At 45.2% G+C, this 18,233-nt stretch overlaps 1 protein-coding gene across 4 annotated transcripts in view; it reads left to right on the top strand.

The window, feature by feature from the left end:
• Positions 1-18,233, top strand: part of LOC1277459 (mucin-2) — a 138,158-nt gene that overhangs the window by 109,089 nt on the left and 10,836 nt on the right. For 2 of the 4 annotated variants that reach the window (XM_061662189.1, XM_061662192.1), the window contains exons 2-8: positions 10,689-11,266; positions 11,339-11,544; positions 11,785-14,274; positions 15,533-15,741; positions 15,814-15,980; positions 16,071-16,117; positions 16,501-16,713. In XM_061662189.1, coding sequence (XP_061518173.1) covers positions 10,689-11,266; positions 11,339-11,544; positions 11,785-14,274; positions 15,533-15,741; positions 15,814-15,980; positions 16,071-16,117; positions 16,501-16,713 — 3,910 coding nt within the window. The remainder of the gene's footprint in view (positions 1-10,688; positions 11,267-11,338; positions 11,545-11,784; positions 14,275-15,532; positions 15,742-15,813; positions 15,981-16,070; positions 16,118-16,500; positions 16,714-18,233) is intronic. The other 2 variants (XM_061662191.1, XM_061662193.1) reach the window with 1 other exon arrangement.

Below are 18,233 nucleotides of genomic sequence, written 5' to 3'. Positions count from 1 at the left end.
TAAGGTAGCCCATTCTCCACCGGCCGTGTTGAGACATTTGTGCAAACGGAAAGTACTGTTTCAACATGTCGCACAGATCGTGGATCGTTGTGCAGGGGCGTAGTGGATTTGATGGTCCAGTTTCGATCGTGCCAGTACTCGAGCTGGATAACCGCTGCCAGTGGGAACTGTTGCCACCGTCGTCCAATCCGGTCCGATTTGAAACAATGTGCAGCGGAGGGAGTGCGTCCCAGGCAGGCTGCACTTTGCTTCTTTTTTCACATTGTTGCATTAAACTGTCAGGGTCGCCGTGGTTTTGGGTAACGCTATATAGAACAGTGGGTTTTATTTTGTTAAATATGATACGATCGGGCAACGGGTTTCATTCTTCCAACGGGTTCGAAGGCCTGCATGTGCGGCTCTATAACGGACGCACTTGGAGTTGTCTGGATTGAGATGTAGCCAAGATACGGCGGAAATAAGAAACAAAACAAATTAATCGAAAAGGTTAACACGAAAATAAACGGTAACTTGCGGGAATGTGTTACTAAAATGGTTATCGATTGATTTAATGTAATGTTCAGTTGAGACAATGAAAGGTAGCGTTTAAATGGAATGGAGTGTAGCCGTTACATTTGAATTGCTTCATTGCAAAACGAAGTTTATTCTTTTGTGTTTTAAAAATGCCTTACAAGCCTCTGAAATTAATTTCAAGTTTTTCGATTATTTCTCGCATACTTTCAAATTCGATTTTTTGTAATAAAAACTATATGAATTGGTTTACATCTTCTTCTTATATGGCACTCGGTTGTCGGTTGATTTGGCTCTTTTCTATGCAAAGTTGAATTATGATCTTATGTTGTTTAATAGTTTTTAAGCCTTGTTTAAAGTATTATATCGTCATTTATAGATAGAACAAGTTTCGAAAGCCAGAATAGGCCAGCATGTCCGCATAGGACGTTTACAACAAATAGAAGAAGAAGAAGAAGTAGAAGATACTACCTATCGACAGTTTTATATGACAGTAAGATAGATGGTTTAAAATAAATCGCTAAATTAAAAAAAAAGTTAATTTATTTGCTAAAACAATAATCAATGAAAGCATAAGTTCTAACACTGGCCCCCCAATTGCATCACGATATCCTGAAAAACGGGCGGAAAATAATAAATTAAAACTATTTAAAATATATTTTTTATTGAAAATAATAATAGAGTCTTTTAAAGGTAGCTTCTATTATTTTCTAATTTTAATTCTATTTTTAAGTTTCTAATGATTTTCACAATTTTGTTAATCGTTTAATTTCAAAGTTAATGTTATTCGCACTGAATGCTTAAAGAATTTTTAGTCGGTAGACTCGGAAGTCGGAAAGAAATAGTAAGATATAACGAAAAAAGCGCCTTTTGAAACATATTTTATCACTTAGAGAAAGCCATTAAGGAAACATAATTTAAAAAAGTAGTGAAAAATGTAGTAACAACGTATAAAATCAAATAATAAAAATAAATAACATGAATAGATGATGTATGTTATTGTATTTGTCTATCGCTGGCACCCATTTGCTTAAATTAAAATCTTATTCTTTCTTCTGAAACAACAACATCAGCCAACAAAACCTCGCTTCAAGGACCATATTTCACGGTCTGCATGACTGCACGGTCCATAAAACACTTCCTACGCACTTCTGCCATTTCCGGCAGACCGAAGCAATGGCCAGACCGCAAAATAAATCGACAGTCGTTGATGAGATAACTTAGAATGGTTTCCTTGACACTAGCCGCCTGCCTACAACAAATAACCTCCACAATATCCCGACCCTTGGACAATTCCACCTTGGAGGGGAAAAATAATAACGCTCCCCAACCGGGCTTCGCCCGCTGTTCCTCGCCCGGCCCAAACCCGGCCTCAAACCCATAGTTTGGTGCACCAAACAATGCACTCATAAACATTTACCTTCGGGCATGCCGAACCGGAGCGCATTTATGCTACGGTGCGGTACGAATTCACCAACCCAACATACAGCGTTCATGAGTTCCCGTCCTTCGTCATCGCTGCCACTCGAGTTCCAGTATCAATTACATGTCCCCATGACAGGGTCGTGTTTGCTCCGGTTGTAGGGGCATAGTAGAATGGTAGAATCGATTTGGAGGTTTCTTGCTCGACTTATTTCCAATTTGCCCTATTGCTACACACGACTTTTTTTGCGCACTGCCGTGCCGCCGCTCCGAAGGATCGAAATCTGAAGCCTCTCGAGGAGGGGTGGAGGGCGCCCAATCGACCAATCAGTACGAGCCCCACCCAGGCACCGATCAGGCAGGCGGCGGTAGTAGGACTGTTTGGAAATACCGCAAAACGTAGAGCGGAGTTGCATTTCGGTGCAGTTTACTGCACGGTGCACGATCGACCCCGAAAGTCCGAAAGCTGAGACGGTACACGGTACAAGCGCTCCCAGCGAGGGGTGGAATGTTCAAACGGAGTGTAAAGAATTTCCTTCGCCTCTCCCTCGTTAACTTCCCTTGAAGTTTTCCTGTGCGGCTGGCGAAGGTTCCTTTGCTGAAGGGGAGTTCAGTGCACGATTTAGAGTAGCTGATCGCTAAAAACACCATTTGGGTGTGGCGCTGCAATGTTTCGACCCGCACTCAGCACGGTATGGAAAGTATGCAGATTAAACCTTGGCTAATTAAAGTCACGGTGGCTGATGATTCGGTTCTAGCGCGTTGTGTTGTGTAACACAATGCAACATAAAGCATGTACACCGAAAGCTCACAGCAGCAAAATATAACAATCTTCACCTCCGACAAGGATAAACCTTGCAACCGGACACCCTGCAAAGGCAATATGATTTGGCCCAACAATGGCGGTGTCTACTTGTGGTGTACTAAAGACACACACTAATGTGAACACTTCCAAAGCTGCTGCTTCTCTGTGCGCACCCCCCCAACACAACCGCGAGGTGTGAAGCACTTCCGTTTGCATTTTATTAAATCGTGCAAAAGGAAGTGACCGTAATGGAGGCTCACAAATTTTCCCCCGGGCCTGCCGCATACAATGCCACCAAGCAGTGGCAGTGGCTGGGTGTAAAATGCAAAACACAAAAACCGACCGGCCAAACGGGCAACAATCGAAACTAAATCGTCCGTGAAACGAAAATCGGCGAACATTTGAACGTACACGGAGGGAGGGATGGGAAATGGACCGTTTGTGGGAAGCGCCCGGCGTTAAGGTTTGTTTGTCCGCTTGATACTGAGAATACTGAAAATTGAATTTTGATTGAGTCGATAAAATTGCAAGTCCGGTTGGGGTGTTTGTTTGTGAGGAGTTTTTGTTTTGTTTTTTCTTTGCACCTTAAGTATTTACCATCTATGATTGCGAATGGGAATGGGGCTGTTGTAAAAACAAGGAAACAAGCAACCGTGACGAATAGAGATAGTTGCAGCGGTTAGGCATATACTAAATCAGGAAGTAGACTGTATCGCTTGAGCGGTTGCATCGGAAGAAAATTTGAATAAATTTGTGTGATTGTTAACAAGCAGCTTTGTGTCTTATCTGTTTTAGGGGTATCTGTTTGGTAATTTTCCCACTCCTACCAGGAATCTAAGTTTTTTGTTATAAATTGAATTTGATCTGGCATTCAGCAAAGTATAGAAAAATAGATACTTAATGATTTTGAAGGAAACGACCATGAGGTATCAGTCATAAAGACACAAATTTTAGATGGTCTACATTGTGGTTTAATGTTGATATAAATAATGCAAAATATGAAGTTCGAATAATATGTAATTCATTGTATGGCTATCTCTTAGCAACATTATCTTATTAGAATTTCTAACCAACGTCTATTTTGGGAACAAAATTCGTTTTTGCGTTCAGCAACAAGCTATTGAAACAAGCTATATCAGATAAAAAGCATGTTATGTTTAAAAGCTTGTTGAACCTGTTGTTAGCACTTGATAAGTTGATAAGATCAAAATATGACACGATAAGATAAGATAAGTTCAAAAATGATACACCAAAATCCTGTAAACACATCTAAACAACGTTTTTGCAGGGCTGTATAAGTATCACTAAGGAAGTTTAACCAATTTGAGTCTTATTACTGTTTGTTTACTACTATATTTGTGTAAAGGTCGGTTGTAGATTGTCCGTACTCGCTAGTGTAATTTCGATTTTCACTAGCCCATCTGGCGGCGGCTGGTGGAAGCTTTTTTTGTTCATCGAGGGAATGATCAAGCCGGATCTCAGAATAAAGTATTACTTTTTTCTATGCGAAAATGGATGCAATGCATGTATAATATGTGTATCCACCTTTTACAAAACATTTCTGGTTCGATTTAAGTAAAAAAACATGGCAAAATAACATATTTTCTGAAGCGGCTCCAAATTGTTACACAAAATGCTTCGGTCAACCGCCGCCAGATGCGCTTGTGAAAATCGAAATTACATTGCGAGTACGGACAATGTCCCTTGGTCTTTAGGATTAATTTTAAATACAAACAAAAACATGCAAGAAAATACTTATCAAGATCACATCAAAGACCAAATTTCTGTTATTTGATCTACTGGACGACATAGAATGGTCCAACAAAAAATAGTGGAAGTACATGTTCACATGCATTCGCCTTCAGCCTTGTCACAAGAATTCCCGTCACTAATCCTTCCATTTAACAACCCCACACCATGTTTCGTTGACGTGAAATCATGCACTCCAAATAGTTTAGCCTCTTCCACGCTCACTGAAGCAGCATTCTTCGCTGTCCAGACCTTCGCTTGCTACCGGTTGTCATGTTTTTTTTCTTCTTCTTCTTCTTCTAATACATTTATTAATCTCATTTTCGCCTCTCCCCACACGCCTCAGCTCACACTCTAGCCGCAAATGCGACAGAATTGGAGTGCGCTGGGGAATTAGTGTCATAGGTTGGTGCGTGAGTCGATTGGATGTGTTGGTCCTGGTCTTGCTACTTTTCTATTTGCTGTCATTCCAGTGAGCAATTAAACGCAAGACAGGCACGTACTTGATCCTCGCATGACGTAACAAAGACGCTAGCGCCACACGCGTTTGCGTTTCGTTTCTCACGCTGCAAGTAAGAAAAAGGGTTTGTCTCGTGGGTTTGCGCTGATAGTGGACAAGGGTTTTCAAGGCGGTTTTTATTCCACCTTAAGGTTTCACATAGGCTATAGTGTATTTCACTGCTTCACTTTCCCGCAGTCTCTATTGCGTAAATGAAGCGCAGAAAAAGCACAGAATGTTTTTTCTCCTGAAAGTCTTCTGCACAAACGTTAATAAATCAACGATCAAACCATCACGCCCGCTTCAAGCTTCAACAAACACAAAACGGTAACATGCTCGATGCGCTATGTTTCTGTGTGCTTGTCGAGCTATCCCTTCAATGTTCTGCCTGATTCCCGAGGGGGTTTTGATTTTCCTTTTCTGCTCCCAAGTATCACTCCGCGCCAGCACCGGATGCTGTTTATGTTTGGCAGTTAAAATCGACCCCATTTCTACTGCATTCAAATGTAACGATCGCTCAACGTGTATGTGTGTAGTGTAGATACGACCGAGTTCAACCGAGTGCACCGCTTTGCCAGAGGACGAAATACACCCCGGAGGAAATACAAATTACGCTCAGCCGCTCAGAAGAAAACCAGCAAACGGCGTTTTTAGCTTCCCGCAGGCCGCCGACGACATGATCCCCAACGCCCATGCTCGCGTTCTTTGTGTGCGGCACAGCACATTAAGTTTCGCTGTGTCGTTCGATCGCTGATCGCTCAACTGTACAAGCGAAAAACCCACGCTCACGAAGCGAACAGAACAAACTGATTTCTAACGATCACTCACTCACGCTATACAATCCCACCCACCCGCTCCCTCATTCCGGGATCCGTTACGTTTGCGTTACGTTTGCGCAGGCTGGAACTAGCTGCCCCGAGTTGGCCATTCTGAAGCGCCGCACTGGCCGCAAGCGACGAACCGACGACCGATCGACAGCAAACAGACAGCAACGCCTCGCAGGCAACACCGGTTGTATAATCTGCCCGCTTGATCCGATTCTTTCGCTGCCACTGCTAGCCACTGGTAGCCCCCGCACTTCTGCTTGTCCGTGCAGGTCCGGCAGCAAATCCTCATTAGCCAGCACGGCGCACACAGCGCCGACAGCGGATTGATTCCGGTGCCGACTGGGACCGGCCCGATTACGGCAAACGGTAACGCTCGGTGTAATGTGGCTTGCCACTGGCGGCCATGAGTCACACCACGAGTGTCCCGTCAGTGTCCGTTCTTGTGGGGTTGGGGGGGGGGGGGGGGCAAACAATTAGCCCCGCGAACGGAACGACGTTTTTCTCGCGCCCTGCTGTAGCGGGTGGATTTTATGGAGCACAAATGAAAATGTCAAAAGTGAATGGCGTGTAGATTGATTGGGTGTGTGTTTGTACTGGTGTACTCGGAACGGTCGAGACCGGAGGGCCATAAATCTAATCCTGGTGGGCTAAGAGATTCGGGTGATCGAGGGATAGAATTGGCGCGAGAGATCTTTTGTGTTTGATTGCTGCTAAGGCGATTTGTTAAAGGCAGATTGTAAATATTCTCGATGAAGTATAGAGGACCATAAACAACTCTCAATTCTGATATCATACATGCGAAACTAAGCGACTGCTTGTCGAAATGTCAAAACACTCATTGCCCTTAATTCATCAACACACACACACACACCTCTGACCATTAAAACACCATTCATCAGCACCCATAAAGACATCATTGCAACAGATCCTAATCACCTTACCAGCTGCAAGATCCGTAGCGGGTAATGCGATCGTGTACCAGCGATCTCTTCTCATCTTGAGCCTTACCTTCTAACCAAGGTGTCTAAATGCAATCACTTTGTGATCGCTTTTTGATCATACGAATTGCTTCTAAGTGTTGACGCAGTAAATCCGTTCACTCTTCCGCAACTCGTCCCAAACGGCCTGCAAAACGGTAAACTGACTCCTGCCACTGCGGAGCATCAAGGGGTTTAGCAACGGAAGAACCAGTAATCCGATGCCCATTTTGCAAAATCAAACTCATGCCCATCGCTTTGCAATAAACGGTTCATTTACATCGTTTGCACAATTCATCCGTCAACTTCCAACCCACCGTAAGCTGAAGAGGGTCAACCAACTCACCGCTCCAAAATTGGCCGTTGAATTCTTTTAACGACCACTTTCAGCACAAAACAAAAACAAAAGCCCAAACAACTGGGCAATTACGAGCTTAATTCGAAACCAACCAGCCATTACACCGGTCGATCAAGAAACTGTCCACCCCACGTACAACAAGCGTAGGAGGAGGGATTATACTATTGGTCAGATTGGCTGATCTTTGGCCGTACCAAAAGTGGCATTCTTTCGGTAGCAAATCGAGCAAAGCCTACACGCAACACAATCCTACTGCAAACCGTCACCCAGGCAAGGTCATTGGCATGTCCAATCTTGATAGCTGTCCGTGTCCGGCCAGCTCAGCTTTCAGGTGACTCACTGTTCGGGTCACTGATCCAGGAAGTCTAACGGGGGTGGACCACCTTTCACCGGGACCCAGCGGGGGACCGTTCGATCGCTCCAAGAACGGTTCTGCATGTTCGGCTTGATTGTCCTGTCACATCGCTGCGGACAACCAACGATCGCTCGTCGCAGATAATTTGCCAATTCAAGCCAATAGGGTGACACCGAAAATGGGCTGGCAGTAGCGTGCAAGCAGTAAGAATATGATAAGCTTTGGCGCAATGGATTTTTTGCACTCCTGTAGCTCTCGTTGGTGCTGTGGTGAACTTCTACGTAATAGAAGAGTCGTCCAGGCCAAACAGAACATAATTCCCGACTCGTCCGGGAAGAAACCGGTACCACCATCTATCAACGGCTCGGGATCAACTAACGGATGTGCACGGTGCCATGTTTTACGACCGCCGACAAGCCAACTATAACGAAGCGGTATGACATTACAATCGTCGCCCGAATGCATCCCCTTATCGTTGGCAATTGCAAATTTCCAATCCGGCCGTGTCTATTCTCGCGACGACAAATTTATTTACACACCCGCGTGTACATTCCTTCGCTTACATTTCCAATCGGAAAACACGGTGACGCCCCACACAACCTACGCAAACTTCGTTCACGGGTCGCTTTCACGGTCATGGGCGGGAACAGATGCCTTCCCGTTTGTAGCACCAAGGCACCTATCTCCCAGTTGGCGCTACACACGATCGCATGTAGGCGTTGAAGAAAAAAGCAAATAAACTCCACCCTCCCCCTCCGTATTGAGCAAGATTTATCCCTCTGCGTGGCGTTCCAGCCCCTGTCATGGGTCGAAGCTATCACGCTGCCCACTGCTGCAAGCTGCAATCCATCCCGATGCGCGAGTGTCTTTGAACTTGAACTATCTTGGGATGCGCGGGATGATCACTCACGACGCACCGACGCATCGATGCCAACGACCCGGCTCGGTCACGTAACGCTTGTTGCAGCCGCCGGCTTTCCCAAACCTGCTTTCCCGCTTTCTGTCGACTCATCCTTCGCGCGCGCGCGTGCACGGAGCTTTTATCACCCCAAGCGACGAACCCCGTAGGTGAACGCATCTTCGCCAGTGGGGGGAGCGAATTAATGATTTCAATTAAGTTGTAAGTCTTCATCCGACACACCGGCCGTTCCCATGGATCAATGCCACCGGTTGATTGTTCGTGTGATCGTATGGCCCCTCTTGTACCTCCTCCTTCTCCCGAGAGGAAAAATAAATTTTACCAATTCTCTCATCGGCACGACGATTCGATGTCTGTTGGTGAATCCGATCCGAGCGTCCATTTCGTGGCCGTGCCGGTGGTTCTATTCAAATGACACAACACTCAACGCTAATGGACAGCCGCCGGCCGCCAAGCGACGGCCGTTTGTGTGTTTTCTGCGTTTGCGGATTCTGTTGCATTCTAGGTTTCGGTGGGCTGGGTGGGAGGAATTTATTTACCCTTCCAGTGTTTATTATTCGCGTGGGGCCATGAATCGACCCGCGGGAAGGTGAATGCGATTTTGAACGCAACGAAATGGTTTGCGGTGGGAGAGGCCGAAACAGTCGGGTGCCATTTTATTGCTTAAATAAGATGAAAACGAGGGACATTGTTGGTATAAAATTGGAAAAAAAAATTATTTAAAGTTTGCTGAGTTGAGGTGTTGAAAATTATTTCCTTTTTTAGTGTAAGGTTTGTAGTGTTTGATAAGTGTATTTGCAAAAATAATCAAAACGTCAGAAACGAAATGCTTAAGGGGCTTTAATGTTACAAAATTTCCGAGATATTTTGTCGTGAGTCATCAATTTCATCAATGCGCCTGGAATACAGATCAATTAACCCCATTAGTAACTATATTTACAATAAAATAACAATACTGTGTGAGCTTTTTGTACATTACATGTAACTAAGTTATTTATCATAGATTCTTTATCTCGGTTTTATGCTGCATGACTGATCATGTCATACGTCTACAAAAATAGTTCTAAGTTACAATCGAAGTTGATTAATTGTTATATTTTTCTATATTTTCTTATCAATTTTATGTTTTTTCTCTTTGGATATTCGTTTCGAATGTTTTGAATGGTTTGAAGAGAAATCCATAGAAATTCAGAATGTCTGATTAATTTTAAAATGATAATGTTGATGATGATGATGCTACAAGTCCGCGCTTTTCGTAAAAAGTTCAGTATGTTCCATTCAAAACCTGATTCTTTGCTTTGAGAACCAAACAAAAAGGAGTACCGATGTTTAGTAACAGCTCAATTTTAAGTATTCATTGTCAAAATCGATTCCATGATTAAGTGATGTCAAAAATCAAGATACGCTTATGGGAACATCTCTCACAGTGTTTTGTCCCAGTTTTTTGAGGAAATAGTTGAAATAAAACGTCCATGTTGCTTGTGAACGTCTTTTAAATGAACCATTTTGCCTCTTCTTCTCCACCACGTCGCCGAATGTTCGCCCCATGAATAGACCCATAAAAATAGTAATGAAATCGATTTGCTGTCTATTTATCCACCCAACCTGATCGCACATATCATAAACCTACGCCTCGGACACCTCTCTCTTGCCGCCACGCGACAATTCTTCACGGCAGCAAAACGGCTACAAAACGATAACGATCACAAAGCCGCTTGGAAAACGCGCTTATTGTATCGCTTCTCACAAATCTTCGCACAAACGATCGGCCATCTCGATGATGATGCCTCCGCCATAAATTTGGCAATAAATTCCACCAACGCCTCGCGTGTGCGATGCCCGTTTGATTAATGAACCTGATTGTACGGGTAGGTGGGCGGTCGCAGCTGCTGCTTTTGCTAGTGAATGAGACGAACACTGGTCATTCATATTTGCACCCCGCAGTGCAATGGACATGTAAAGATCGGATCGCTTCATAATTCTTACCGGGGTGTTTGTGTTTTTGTGTGTGAGAGAATGACATCTGTTGCAAGATACGATCAATGGGAGAAGCCGTCCCGGGACAGCTGATCGTTCCATCTGAACAGTTGCCATTTACGCATGACCGGGAAGACGCGAGGTGATCAGCTGAGTGACTCGCCGTTACTCACTTGTAACACAACCAGCATGACCTTCTCACCCTGACAGTGACGGGCTGAGCTGAGCCTACACACAATATACATCGTCTGCAATACTTAACACTCCGTCTCTCTCTCTTTCGTTCACAGGAAATGTATTCGCACAGACAAAACGCTCGTTCCGTACGAGCGCAGCCCAGGGCCGGGCCCTCGGTTCCAACCCGCGACAGTCGACCTCGTCCAGCGTGGACTTCGAGTGTCCGGAAGAGTTCGGCTACTATCCGCACCCGAGCGACTGCTCGCAGTACTACGTGTGCGTGTTCGGCGGTGCGCTGCTGGAAAGCTGTACCGGCGGGCTGATGTACAGCCACGAGCTGCAGACCTGCGACTGGCCACGCAACGTTGGCTGTGATCTGCCCGCGCTGAGTGCCCCTTCGGCACCGGCCAGCCGCACAGTGACGCCCCGCGTCCCACAGGTGCTGAGCAGAGTGCGCTTCTCGTCCTCGGCTCCGTCAGCGCCGTCCGGTCCGTCGGGACCATCGGGCCCATCGGGCCCGTCGGGACCGTCGGGACCTTCGGGACCCTCAGGACCGGCTGAACCGTCCGCACCGGCACGCATTCAGCAGATTCGCAATCTGCCCCCACCGCCACCACCGCCGGCCAATCCGAACCCCGTGATTACCACCCGTGGACAGCCGAAGAACTCACCGCAGGAAGATATCGCGAAGGTTAGTTGGAGCGTTGAATCGAGAGAGAGCGAGAGAGTTTGAATCTAATTTCTGTCATTTTTCCTGCGACAGCTCTACGCCGAAGCACACGAAACACTGCCGCCAGTAGAGGAAGACGAATCGGATCGTCAACAGCGTGTCTACCGTGGACAGCCCAGCACGGTGTCGCAGGTGCAGCGCGATCGTGACGGCATCCTGCAGCAGCAGAGTGTTAACGCTATACCGACTCAGGCTAAAGTAGGTTCCTTCGCGTACAGTGCTCAACCTCAGCCGTTCAGGTAAGTGTTCCATACAGCTTTGGCCACCTCAATCTCCCAATCCAAGACCTCCATCTGAACCCTTCTGAACTTCTTGAATATAAAACGATTAAACTTTACTTTCTCTTTCCTCCTCTTGAAACACTTTGTTCGTTGTTCGTAATGTTTGCACATTTACATACACACACATGTTTACCTTTTTTGTGTGCAAAATCATTCACTCACGCACGCAAAACTCACTACACCCACACGTCCATACAGTGTTGACCATGATGACGCGTCACTGCAAACGCTAGACGACACGCACGACGCCAAAGCTCATGATCGCAAGAAGCGCGACACGGCCGCGGCCCAAACCAAGACTGATAGCGAAACAGACACCGCCCCTACCTCACTGGTGACACAGATAGACCCAACGGCCACGGTGTCCCTTGCCGAAGATGACACATCTGCGACCAAAACCAAACGCTCCAACGCGGACGAAGCATCTCTTGCGCCCGAAAACTCTCCCGAAAGTTTAGCCGGCAGTTCGGAAGGCCAGCGGACCTCACGCCAACTTCGTCAGCTAGGCAACTGGCAGTACCGCTCCCTAGACACGTCCCTGTCCCGCCAAAACGGCTACTCGCCCAGCAGTTTTGATCCGTTCGGGTACACCGTACTACCAACGGCGACGACCTACTTCAAGCCAGGCGCACGCTACTTCCAACCACAAACCTACAGCAAAAAGGAGCTGACCTACAACGACTATCTGGAGGCGTACGGCAAGAGCAAACAGCCGACCTACAACGTTCGGCCAGCTGAGCTGCAGCCGCACAAAACGTCTGGCTTACAGAACTATAAAACGGTTGCCAAGATTACGCCACAGGATACGATCATTCCGCTGCTGCTCGCAAACCAGCAGCAACAATCTCATCGATCGCACCAACCGAACTACGGACAGGCTCAGTTCACAGCGGCCGCCTTTGTCAATAGTCACAATGCCAAGAAGTACACGACGCCGGCTTCTCCACTCGATGGAGACGAAGAAACGATCCCGGACAACTTTGCGTTCTTCCACTTCGGAAATACTTACTCCTCTACGCCGATCTCCGTGAACAACCATGCCAAAGCGGCGAAACAGTCCAAACCCTCCAACGTACAGATCTCAAACGTAGCGCAACCGACACAGAAAACTCCTTACATTGCATTCAGCTCGGTTGGTGGATTTTTCAACAATCAACCAACGGCAAACCCGCTCAAAGAGAGCTTTGTCTTGAAACCAAATCACTCGTCGAAACCGAAACAGACCCACTCGGGGTCTTCCGGAGGCCCTAGCACTCCGGCACCCGTGTACGAGGGTATCTCTAATGCGATCCAATCGAATGGACTTCGGTTCGCTGTGACTACGCCCAAGATTGTAGCCGGGACGGGACTGGAGCTCTATCAACCGAACGTGTATCTTAATGCTCCACGGCCACAGGTTTACAGTGGCTACAGCGCCAAGCCTGCAGGTGCTATCTACGAGGCGTCAACACCGAAACCAAGTGCACAGTTTGTTACCAAGTCGACGAATGGCTTTCAACCGATCGCTGTATCAACCACACCGAAGTACTATCAGCCGCAGGTCTCCAAAACGGTAAGCCCAAGCGAGTACAGCAAATTCTACGAATCCATCAAGAACACACACATTGCTCAGGTGAAACCTAATGCGGAACCTTCACCACCGGTACGGATTGGTGCTAGTCAGCTAGCGGTCTATCGTCCGACCGTTTCGAACAACACCAAGCTACAGCCCGTTTCGCAGGGTTATGGCCCTCAGCAAGTGTTCTACAGTCCGGTGCGATCGTCTTCGCTCAGTCCGGTGCCAAAGCCACAAGATTCCGGCGAGTTCTACTACGAAGAAGATGATGAGATTGATCAGCGCGGACAGAAGTATGTGAAAAACACACTGGACGTCGTGCGACGCCCAGTGTACGGTAAACGTCCATACGGAGATGAGGAAGAGGACGAAGATGAGTACTACGAGGACGATGAGGATGATGATGATGAGTATCAGTATCGCTACCCGGTAAACAAGTCCAAGTACACTCCAATGACGGAAACTATGGCACCTCGTCCAATGCTCAACCTTACCACACCCAAACCTCCCGGTGCAGTCTCAGGCAATCTATACTACAACTACGAAACCACTACCTGGCGTCCAGTGACCGTGACGACGTACTCTCAGGGGTCCACCTCGGACATTCCGCCCATTATCAAATTCCCCGAGGATGTATTCCAGGGCATTAAACCTCTTGGTGATGTGCCGCGTTACCTGAACAAGTCCACCCTACGCCCTTACACCGTCCGACAAAGGCTACGACCCACCGTTGTGCAGCACAACCATCTCGAAGAAAACGTCCCCAGTGAGCGGGTTCGCATTAGCACGACGACTACTACCACGACTACCACCACGACAAGACCACCTCCGACTACCACCACCACACCACGCTACTATCCAACCACGGTGCGTACACGCATCCCGACCAAGACGATCCCAACCCGCCGACCGGTGACCACGACGACCACGTCCGAACCACCACCACCACCGACGACCACCACCCAGACGACGTCGCGCAAACGGTACACGATCCGACCGAATCGTGGCCAGCAGCGCTGGCGCACTACCGAGACACCGGAACCAAGTACGGGACTCAACGGCCGACAGGCCAGCCCGACCCGACCGACCAAACATCGACCGCAACTGGAGCTCGATGAACGCCTACCGAACAGGTACAGTCTTATTACGGGTGTGTCTGTGTCCCCTTTCTATATATTTAAAGCAAAAAGGGGAACAGCATAAGCACCAGTCAGCTTACTGTTTTGAAGGGTTCGTTACTGTGTGTGTGGTTTTACGTGTGATGGGTCTTATTATTCTAAGCTTTAGAAGGAATCGGTCCCACATATATTTACTTATACTGCTAGGTGCACCAACAAAACAGAACCCTGTACAGTCACGTTTGCTCCTTACATTTACATTGGGTTGTACTATACACATTGTTCGTTAAAGTTATTTGTAGTTCATTGGATATTTATTTGTGATATATTGCTCATCTACCATACCATTACAACTTCCTCAGACTTGTATGTCTAGTCGTATGGAATTATTGGAAGTGAACTGGACAAAGTAGGAACTTCCTACAATACTAGGTCTAAAGTATTATACATTCTGTACTTTAATAACCTCTACGACGTTAGAAGAAATGTATTGTTCTATCGTTTAAAGATTTGAGCAAGAGTTTTAAAGGCTTGAGACCAGATCTCTTTTATTTAACAAACCTTTTAATACTCCTATCAGCATGATACAGGTGCTGATGTTGCAGTATATTATTAGAAACATTGTGTTAAATTTATAGTTAAAATCATCTTTTTACTCTTCTTAATTTTTTGTCAAAATCAAAACGATAATACCAAAACTTGTTTTCAAAAGTGGTTGAAAAACAGTTTATGATAAACTTTCATTTGACTTGTGATTTGTGATTTGACTTTCAGTCGTAACACGAAGAACTTGAACAAAATCGCACTGTCTTGGCACTGACAGTCAACAATTAATATAAATTAATTTTATATTCTATAAATTTAAATATACTTTCGTTATTGGTGTGCTGTCTTTTGGATGGGTTTATGTATTCCTAAGTATAATTATATTTTAAAGGTAGCAGCGTCTACAAGATCATTAATATGATCATTTACAATCTAGGTAGTCCCAAACATATCATAAAAATGGTAAAACCTTGCACGTAATGCAGAATTTATTCCAAAACGTCTGTAGAATACATCAAAACTTTTATCAAAAAAAAATAAATTGTAGCTCATATAGTCCACTTTTCGTAAACCAAGTACGATCAACTAGACTAGACAAGACCGTTTTGAAGGACAGCTTCCATTTAACGTGTGTGCGTGAACAGTGTGTTCTCGTTTGTGTTCAAAACTTTCCGCAAACCACCTAAAGCCTTCCATTTACTAATGTTCCTTCCTGCCATTCCTGCAGAGTGGAAACATCGTCGCCAGCACCACCGAGCCGATACGTGCCCGAGCAACAGCAATCACAACAGCAGCAGCAGCAGCAGCAGCAACAGCAGAAGACGCAGCTCACGCAAAGCAACAGAAATTACTACAACACCAGCAACTATGAACCATCTGCGTACGATTCGTACTATGCCGTCTACGACGAGGACGTTGAACTGTACCGAGATGTTGGTGAGTGTTGAGCGTTGAAGGTTCGATTCATCCCAGCAACATCTTCTCACATTGACATTTCTATCCCCGCAGAATATCAACCGCAGCCCCAGAAACCTGTCGTTTCGTCCACCTACCGTCCGACAGTGGTCACCACCGTTGCTCCCACTTCTCAGCGAGATCCGTACGTCACTTCTCCGCGCACTACCTACCAGAGACCTTCCTACCAGGCAGACTATGACGATGCTCTAGTGGCTCAGGTATTTTTGCACCGCGCCCTATCGGTTGCCCTCGATCCGATGACGATCATGCACACAAAGCCGCATCGCTAACGCTCTCTTTCTTTACAGCTTGAAGAAGATCGTTACAATCAGAAGCATACCAATACACAGATAAGGTATTTTCTTACGGATCTAGTACAAACCCTGTGCTAGTATTCGTTTTATTCTCCTTCTTCTTTTTATCACATTATGTAAACGCTTTTATTGAGCAAAAAAGTAAAAGATCAAGCAATTAGGTTACATAGACCCCCAATCCTTCAGTATAAATTGATAGTTCCCCTCTTTCGGAGCTGTCAAACAAAAAATGGTATCCACTCGGCTCAGCTACAACTCGATATCTCTCTAACTTTTTCGTTCTCTTCTAAAACCAAATCAATCCCTATCTCTCTTTCTCACTCACTATTTTTCCTACTTGTTCTATCCGATTCCACTATCGTATTGCTATCCATCAACACCGATTTTTTTGTTTTAATGCATGTGATACGGATACTCCAAATAGAAATGAGTTGAACTCAATCTCGGACCGTCCGATACTGGTATCCTCCACGATCCGTGCGTATAACAGCCCCAAATATCAGACGGCCTTCGTTACTACGCCCGAACCGTTCTCGCTGCCGTCGTCGACCCCAGCCAGAACTACTACAACCACCACCACTACTACCACCACCACCACCACCACCACACCTGCTCCAATACAGTACTATACTACAAGGTAGAGCGAGTTCAAAACGAGCGAAAACACATCTTCTTTCGAAGGTTCACCTTCGAACCTTTATGCGCGCTTTCTACATTATTCACAATTAGAACCATTTCATTAGAACAACTACCAATTATGTTTGGACATTTGGAAAACTCACCAATCTGGAACAAACTAGGAGCTGGTCTTTTGCAGCATTAAAATCATGTTTTTTGTTTTATCATAACCAAATCTACACTCTCTTATCAACCGGAAGCAACAAAACAAAAAGGTTCAAATCATCTCAAGCAAAGCACTACCATTAGCTGGCGGAAAGATCGATGTATCGATTTTTCCTCACTGTTAACATCGCTTTCGGGCAACATCATGGTCATTCGAATTCACTCGGATACATCGATTACACACAAACACGGACACAACTCAGTTTACAAACACTTGGTAGAACAACGATTGCTGGAAGGACCTCTTCCTTTCCTAGTAGTAGTGTAGTGGGATCGGTAGCATCATATTTGTCTTCGATACAAACGAACGGCGGATGAATCGCGCTATTACTTTCGATTCTACGAGAACTGAGACATATTCATCGTTTTTCTCACTATCCCTTTCGCTCTGTGGCAACATGAATCGTTTCTCTTTTTATTCTTTTTTCTCCTGTTTGTTTCATCTTCCATTATACCCTTGACAGTTTTCACAGTGATCTTTTTGCTTTTTCTTCTATGCTAGTTTATGTTTTAGAAACTTTCTGATATCGTACTCTGTTTTTTGAATGCCGCTTAAGCTTTTTCCCCATTTTCTTCCCGTATGCATGTCTCATTGATCATCATTTACATTTTTACAAAACAATTAAACAATCATTCTGATCTCGTTTGCCTTACCCCATCATTCGATGTTACATGTTCTAAAACACGCATAGAATCTTCTTTCTTTTACTTCAAAAACTCAACATACATCTACAAAGAGAGACAAAAACGCATGTTATTGTGATACATTCCAGACTAAAATAGGACATAGGAATTTCTGTTGTTAGAGTTGTAAATTGTATACTTTTGTTTGTTGCTTCTTCGACTGGAAGAAACTGATTTTACATTTTTTGTAACCGGCATCCTTTAGCGAAAGCTTTTGTCTAACCGATCGGAATAATGAAGCTGCCTTGTTTGTCATTTCATACTTTTAATCCATTTCCAGTTAACCGAACCAAACTCGTTAACTCAACTGTTATTAACAATGACTAAATTGTATGCGCTACTACCTGCAGAACCACTACTGCAAAGTGATATATTTGATACAACATTTCTTAAGATGATTTCCCATTTCGGTGTTGAAACGATCAAAAACGTACTAATTTTACCAGTTGTAAATACATTTTCTTTAACGCTTTTATAATCTACCATACCGTACCATTTGAAGCAAAGTATTCGAGATTACAACAAGTGCGCTCATCTCAGGCGTAAAACAATGCGTTAAACACTATATTTTTATATAATTTCTCTCTCTCTCTCTCCATTTCTGTGTGAACCCATTTTTCTAAAATGTCA

Source organism: Anopheles gambiae, chromosome 3 (genome assembly GCF_943734735.2).
Source record: "Anopheles gambiae chromosome 3, idAnoGambNW_F1_1, whole genome shotgun sequence".
NCBI classification, from domain to species: domain Eukaryota; kingdom Metazoa; phylum Arthropoda; class Insecta; order Diptera; family Culicidae; genus Anopheles; species Anopheles gambiae.
The sequence above is the reverse complement of the archived record's forward strand: the minus strand, read 5'-3'. Positions and strand labels throughout refer to the sequence as shown.